Source organism: Mustela lutreola, chromosome 2 (assembly GCF_030435805.1).
Source record: "Mustela lutreola isolate mMusLut2 chromosome 2, mMusLut2.pri, whole genome shotgun sequence".
NCBI lineage: Eukaryota > Metazoa > Chordata > Mammalia > Carnivora > Mustelidae > Mustela > Mustela lutreola.
The window spans coordinates 175,542,186-175,549,873 of record NC_081291.1 but is presented as its reverse complement, the minus strand read 5'-3'; the positions used below and the strand labels follow the sequence as shown (position 1 = coordinate 175,549,873).

At 40.6% G+C, this 7,688-nt stretch overlaps 1 protein-coding gene across 2 annotated transcripts; it reads left to right on the top strand.

The window, feature by feature from the left end:
• The first annotated feature begins 649 nt into the window (after positions 1–649).
• TRMT10C (tRNA methyltransferase 10C, mitochondrial RNase P subunit) lies at positions 650–6,201 on the top strand. 2 transcript variants are annotated; one of them, XM_059164287.1, is made up of 3 exons: positions 652–804; positions 1,607–1,633; positions 4,572–6,201. In XM_059164287.1, exon 3 carries the CDS (start codon positions 4,581–4,583, stop codon positions 5,850–5,852), a length of 1,272 nt encoding a protein of 423 aa, XP_059020270.1. In that variant the 5' UTR covers positions 652–804; positions 1,607–1,633; positions 4,572–4,580; the 3' UTR covers positions 5,853–6,201. The 2 variants fall into 2 exon arrangements, with proteins under 2 accessions (XP_059020269.1, XP_059020270.1); XM_059164286.1 differs by lacking the exon at positions 1,607–1,633 and having other exon boundaries at positions 650–804.
• The last annotated feature ends 1,487 nt before the right edge of the window (positions 6,202–7,688 follow it).

Here is a 7,688-nt window from a genome sequence, read left to right as displayed (position 1 = left end):
TTTTTATATGGTTTTAGGTTAAGGGTCCAACTTTGTTCAGTACCATTCCTTGAAAAAGACTGTCCTTTCCCCCAGGGAATGATGTTGGCCCTAATGATTTAATAGTGACAACTAAATTACAACACTTGAAAATGTACTACCTAAACAAATCACCTGCAGACTGGATTTTGCCTCAAAGGCCACTAATTTGCAGTGTGTGACTTAATTTTATTTTCACATTAAATTTAACAAGTGAGCTAAGGGGAGTGAGAGATACTTCGTGTCCCGTATCATGTCCTAAACATTGTGTCAGGTGCTGTTGATAAACTGCTCACAAAGTTTCATACGTTTAAGTCTTGCATCAAGCAGTTTTAAAGTTGAGTGAGACTTTTGAAAACATCATTTTATTTTAGCACTGCGTGAGTAAATGCTGATAAATACGTGTACCAAGTAGAGAGTAAGTTAAGAGAAGAGGAACAGAAACTTTTAAAATAGTGGTGTAACCCAGTTAAGCCATTTACAAGAACACAACAGTCGAGATGGTCCCTAGCTAGCACCCGCCCCAGAGCAGCAGCCAGCATTCTCCACAACAGCACCGCTTTTCCGGCTGGAAAGCTTTCCCCTAGTGGCCTGACGTCATAGGCAAGCGCCGGATAGAGTGGGCGGGATTTCCGGCCACGGCTGACGTGCAAGGTACGGAAACCAAACCGATGTGCGGTGATGCGGGAGGTGCGGTTTCTGGCATAGCGCTTCACCGCGGGCTGCTGCGTCGTGTGTGCGTCCCTGCGGTTGACACCAGTGGGAGCCACTGTCTCCGCACTCCTGGTATGGGCATGTTTCTTGACATCTTAATTGTGTGTGTTGAGGTGGGAGGACGCGGAAACCTTTCTAAAATGGGCTTAGTGGAGCACGTGCGCTAAGGAGGCTCACAGATGAGGGGAAGCCCAGTGGTTTTTAAACTATAAGTAGCACAGTCCCTGGAACAGAGAAGTGTTTACCAAAAATGATATCCTTGTTTGTTTTAAAAATTGAGTTTTCATTTTTATGATATCCTAAAAAAATCTTTACCGGTTACAAAGACAAAACTCCAAAGAAGGGTTTTTGAAATCAGTATTTCTCATATTGGGGTGAGGACTCCCCGTTAAATATCATATCTCAGGGAGTCTAAATTGTTTTTTCTTTCTTTACTTTTTTTTTTTTTTAAGGATTTTTTATTTATTTGACAGACAGATCACAAGTAGGCAGAGAGGCAGGCAGAGAGAGAGAGGAGGAAGCAGGCTCCCCGCTGAGCAGAGAGCCCGATGTGAGGCTGGATCCCAGGACCCTGGGATCATGACCTGAGCGGAAGGCAGAGGCTTTAACCCGCTGAGCCACCCAGGCACCCCTCTTTCTTTATTTAAAAAACAAAACAAAACAAAACTTATTAAGATTTTATTTATTTCAGAGAGATTGAGAGCGAGTGGGAGCATGAGACCGGGGAGGGCCAGAGGGAGAGGCAGACTCCCCGCTGAGCAGGGGTCCTGATGTGGGACTGGCTCCCGGGACCTGGGATTGTGACCTGAGCCCAAGACAGATACTTAACCCACTGAGACACCCAGGTGCACTAAACTGTTGTTTTCTTTCAAAGGTGTCTGAAGATGGGGCACCCGGCTGGGTAAGTCAGAAGAGCCTGCGTCTCTTGATCTTGGGGACTTGAGTTCGAGCCCACTTTGGGTGTAGAAATTACTTAAAAAGCAAAACAGTAACAAACTTTAAGAGAATTTTTTAAAGTAAGCTTTATACCCACTATGGGGCTTGCACTCAGGACACCCTCTCCTTCAGATCAAGAATCATTGTGCTCTCCCAACTAAGCTAGCCAGCTGCCTCCCCCAAACTTTTTTCTTTTCTTTTCTTTTTTTTTTTTAAAGGTGTCTGAACATATTTTAAATGTGAAAAGCATTGGTCCAGGATATTTATTCGAAAAATACTTGAGTGATTTCCTGTGAGCCATAAACTGCTGAGCACTGGGTTCAGTGTTAATCTAAATAGTCTGTCCTGATAGAGTTTACCATTAGTCAGGCAAATAAGTAACCTGGCAGTTACAAAGAGTGTTACAAATACTGTGGTAGAGAGGTAGAGGGTGCTATAAGAACTAGTAGGAGGAATACTTGATCAAAGGATTGAGGTGAAGAATAGCTAAAGATGTATCTAAAGAGGTAAGCAAAAGATGATTTTGTGGAAAACTTTAAAAGCCATGTGTATAAGTCTGGAACTTGTGCCTGGCAGCAGTGGATTTAAAAGTTTATATTGAGGGGGCACCTGGGTGGCTCAGTCATTAAGCATCTGCCTTGGTTCAGGTCGTGATCCCAGAGTCTGGGATTGAGCCTGCCATCAGGCTCCCTGCTTGGTGGGAAGCCTGTTTCTCCCTCTCCCACTCCCCCTGCTTCTGTTCCCTCTCTCACTGTGTCTCTCTCTGTCAAATAAATAAATAAAAATATTTTTTTAAAAAGTTCACATTGGAGACTCTGCGAGCCATAAACTGCTGAGTACTGGGTTCAGTGTTAATATAAATAGTCTGTCCTGATAGAGTTTACCATTAGCCAGGCAAATAAGTAACCTGGCAGTTACAAAGAGTGTTACAAATACCGTGGTCGAGAGGTAGAGGGTGCTATAAGAACTAGTAGGAGGAATACTTGATGCAAGTATCAAGTGCATTGATTAGATTTGCACCAGCTCCCAATGGCTTAGAGATGAGACAGAGCAAATCAGGAGGCTAGCAGATGCAATTAAGATAATGGGATTCAAAAGAAATTAATGGATTCAAGATTATTTAGAAAGTAAAGTGGTTGTAATTCAAATAGATTAGATGTGGTGGGTGTCAGAGAGGGTGGTAATAAAACGACCCCCAGTTTCTGGCTTCAGCAAATGGATGAATGGCAGTGTCCCTCCCTGAAACCATGTAGTAGGTAAAGCAGATTGGGAAGGGAAGGGAGAGCAATTATGTTAATATGTTGCATTTGAAGTATTTCTTCTGATGCATGGTGGTGAAACCACAAAGATAGATCAGACCTCACATGGAGAATTTTAGAATGGGGGAAAAATGGGGGTGGAGGCTAACGACAGAATTCAGAGGCACATCTGCTTTTTAAAGGAGGGGAAGACATGTGAGCATCAGGGTATAGCTTATAGAACCACTCTAAGAAGCATGCCGAGTTAAATAAAGCAGAGGGAAGAAGGAATATTTCAAGTATTTCAGTTGAATTTTGTAAAAAGTTGATTTCCTTTTTTTTTTTTCCTTCAAATCCTGTACTAGTTTCACATTTTAAAACATCTTCATTGTTTTGTGGATGTCCAGACCTTTAGGATAAAATTGTGGAGCTTATATATATTTGCCCTAATTTTGGACATTTTGTTTGATAGTAACATTATGTGCTGCAAAATAAACTCTGAACTGGAGAAAAGAGGTCTATTTTCTTGTTTTTAAAGATTTATTTATCTGGGAGACAGTGTGAGTGGGGGTGGGGATTTGGGGGGGGACTGACTCCCTACTGAGCAGGGAACCTCATATGGGGCTCAGTCCCAGGATCCATGAGATCATGTTCTCAGCTAAAGGGAGCAATTTAACCCACTAAGGCACCCAGGCACCCCTATTTTTTTATTTGTTTTTAAATCAGTAAATCTTTGTCCATTTCTGTTTTGAAAACATGAGAGCATTGATACAGCAGGTCCTATTGATACAGCAGGTCCGTACCCTATAACTTTTCTGCCCTTTGTCTTACTGTCTTCATGTGTTGCTTATGTTAAGGAGCTTGTGTTTGGGTCTCTATCTGGACTTAGAGTAGAATGGAGAAGAAATAGTATCATGATCTCAACCCTATCAGCAGAACATTACTTTGTTATCCAGTAATGTTGATATTCTGGGCCCCTAGGTAAGAATCTAAAAAGGATCTTTCTTCAAGATATTCTTTTTCCTAAAGAAATAATGAAATTTATGTAAAAAATAAGAACCCAGGGACACCTTGGTGGCTCAGTGGGTTAAAGCCTCTGCCTTTGGCTCAGATCATGATCCCAGGGTGGAGCCCCACATCAGGCTCTCTGCTCAGCAGCTGCCTCTCTACCTACTTGTGATCTGTCAAATAAATAAATAAAATCTTTAAAAAAATAAAATAACCCAAATAAGTTGTAAACTTTTTGCCTGATGTTTGATCACAGGCTTTATGCCACAGGAGTCTAGGAAAAATTAATGGTACAGGAAATAAAGTTGTCCTCACTTTGTGTTAAAAAAAATCAATTGCTCCAGGCACCTGCGTGGCTCAGTGGGTTAAAGCCTCTGCCTTCAGCTCAGGTCATGATCTCAGAGTCCTGGGATCAAGCCCCTCATCGGGCTCTCTCATCGGGCTCTCTGCTCAGCAGGGAGTCTGCTTCCCCTCTCTCTTTCTCTGCCTGCCTCTCTGCCTACTTGTGATCTCTGCCTATCAAATAAATAAGTAAAATCTTTTTTTAAAAAGTCATTTGCTTTTGGTATCTCAAATTTATACTTGCATAATTAGTTGACAGGTTTAAAAAATTTAAAAATGTTTGTCTAACTTTATTACATTTTGCTTCTCCTATAGGGGTCTTACATGCCTATTTTCCTCAAAATGAGTGGTAGTATCACCTTAAGATCTTGTGCCAGATATTTGGTGCCATTTACCATTCCTAGGAAGAGAAGCGTTTTATGTTCAGCCATTCTACAGAGATACATGTCTTCCAAAATACCAGGAGTGTCCTATCCTAAAACGGAGAGTACATCACCTCCTGAACAGCTGGGACTGGATGGGTGGAAAATTACAATGAAGTCTAGTGTGCAAGAAGAAGATGTTTCACCAGTCTCAAGTAGCAAGGATGAAGATCCTCTAGCTGCCATCAGGGAGTTAATTGATATGTGGCGATTGCTTGGCAAAGAAGTACCAGAACACATCAGTGAAGAAGAACTCAAAACTACTATGGAATGTGTTTCTAAATCATCAAAAAAAAAATACTTAAAATATTTATATATTAAGGAAAAAAAGAAAAAAGCCAATCAAATAAAAAAGGAAATGAAAGCAGCAACAAGGGAAAAAGCAATAAGAGAGCAATTGCTAGAAACCACTAAGGAAGATAAAGAGCAAAACTTTCTATTTCTACGACTTTGGGATAGGAATATGGACATTGCCATGGGCTGGAAAGGTGCTCAGGCCATGCAGTTTGGGCAACCTTTGGTTTTTGACATGGATTATGATAACTACATGAAACCAAAAGAACTCCAAAATACTGTTTCCCAACTTCTAGAAAGTGAAGGATGTAACAGAAGGGATGTTGATCCTTTCCATCTTTATTTCTGCAATCTTAAAATAGATGGTGCTTATCATAAAGAGTTAGTTAAACGTTACAGAGAAAAATGGGACAAATTGCTTTTAACAGCAACAGAAAAGTCTCATGTAGATTTATTCCCAAAGGATAGTCTTATATATTTAACTGCAGATTCTCCTAATGTTATGACTACTTTCAAGCATGATAAAATTTATGTAGTGGGATCTTTTGTTGATAAGGCTATGCAGACAGGCACGTCCCTTGCCAAGGCAAAACGGCTGAAGCTGGCAACGGAGCGCCTTCCATTAGATAGATATTTACAGTGGGATACTGGTACCAAAAATCTCACCTTAGATCAAATGATGCGTATTTTGTTATGTCTGAAAAACACTGGTAGTTGGGAAGAGGCTCTGAAGTTTGTTCCTAGAAGAAAATACAGTGGTTGTTTGGAAATTTCTCAGCATTCTCAAGAGCTTGTCAACAGATTGAAGAAGTCAAAGACCTTTAATTCATCTCCAAAAGGCTCTCTAAATACACACACACAGAAAAGGTGGCTTAAATGAGAAAATTTGATAACTTAAATGATCACAATATATGTAAATCAAACTATGATACTGTATGCCTAAACTTATACTGTAATGAATGTCAATTATTTCTCAATAAAACTGGAAGAAAAAAAGGAGTGGAAAATGGAGTGAAAATACAATTCTACTGGTCTGTTTCTTCCTGAATGGAATTCACTTGTTCTTTTCTTTTAAAGGTTGTCCTTCCAAACTAACTGAAGTATTTTTCCCCAATTAATTAAATTTCTGCAAAACTTTGGAAATATATTTTACTATAAAAATAAACTTAATAATCTTAGTAAAAAGAATTGTCCAAGTTTGTTGAGCCCAGTAAAAGAATTGTACCATTGCTGCAGCTTTTCTGTGAGTATTTCTGAGTCTAAGACTCCGTTTCCTTTTTTAGATTTTATTTATTTGAGAGAGAAAAAGAGACTGCATGAATAGGGGCTGGGCGTAGAGGAAGAAGGACAAGCAGACTCCTTGCTCAGCAGGGAGCCCGATGAGGGACTCCCATTCTGGGACCCCAGGAATGTGACCTGAGCCAAAGGCAGATGTTTCACCAATTGAGACCCAGGTACTCCTTTTTTTTTTTTTTTTTAAAGATATATTTACTTAGAGCAGGGGGTAAGGGAATGAGAATCCTCAAACTGACTCCCCGCTGAGGGCAGAGTCCGCTGATGCAGGCTCATTCTCAGGACCCCAAGATCATGACCTGAGCAGAAATTGAGAGTCAGCCACTTAACTGACCGAGCCACTCAGGCGCTCCATTTTCCTTAATTGTTCTTTTAGCAATGTCAACAACTACCTTTTTATCAAAAATTGTTACAGAAGAGATTTTAAACTTCAGGTGCTGGTTCAAAGTGACATTTGGTGCAGTTCTGGGCATGTCATAGGCACTGAAGTTTGTTTAACTGAATCTTGGTTAAACAAAAGGTTAAGACATCCCTTGACATGTCATATTATGAGAAATGGGCTTGGGGAGATGGAATTCATTCCATGTCCTCTTTGGAAGAAAAAGGAGGTTTACTTGATGACTTACATATAGCACTTCCCTATGGCAGTATAGAGCGCTTTCCTTTCCTCCCTTCTCCCCCCAAGATTTTTATTTATTTGAGACAGAGAATAAGCTGGGGGGTGGACAGGGAAGCAGAGGCACAGCTGACCCCTTGCTGAGCAGGAAGCTGAATCAAGGACTCTATCCCAGGACCCTGAGATCATGACCAGAGCTGAAGTCAGACACTTAACTGACTGAGCCACCTCGGTGCCTCAGCTTTCCTCTTATAGGAAAAACTTCCTTTTCTCCAGCTGTTGATTTGAGTGGAATCTGCCATATTTTTACAGACCTTGTCCTGGCCACAGCTGATTATCCTTAAGGAGATAGATACCTCACTCAAACTTAGAGATGGGCATCTGACTTTAAGATAGGTCAGTCACAAATAATTCTAGGATTTTTGGATTTGAAAACTAAACCTGCGTCACTGTGATGATGGACATCGACAGACAGAGCTCTGGAATTGATGGTGGCATTCCTTTTTATGAAGGAAGACAGGCTATATAGGAGGAAGTGAAACTTACATGTAAAAGTAAGACCAACTTTGGCGCTGTTTAAATCCCTGCTTCCGGTTATTCTTGAGGTCCAGCTATAGATTTGCCTTTAGCATTCATTGGTTGTTTAAACTTCAAGCAACACCCTGGTAATTCCTCTAATAAATTCCCTTTTTTTGCCCAAGCCAGTATTTGGGTTTCTGCCGCTTGCTACCTAATAAGTCCTATTATACTTGAGAACATGTGTACTTCTTTCCTACGAAAAGAAGTTTAGGAAATGTTCATTATAGA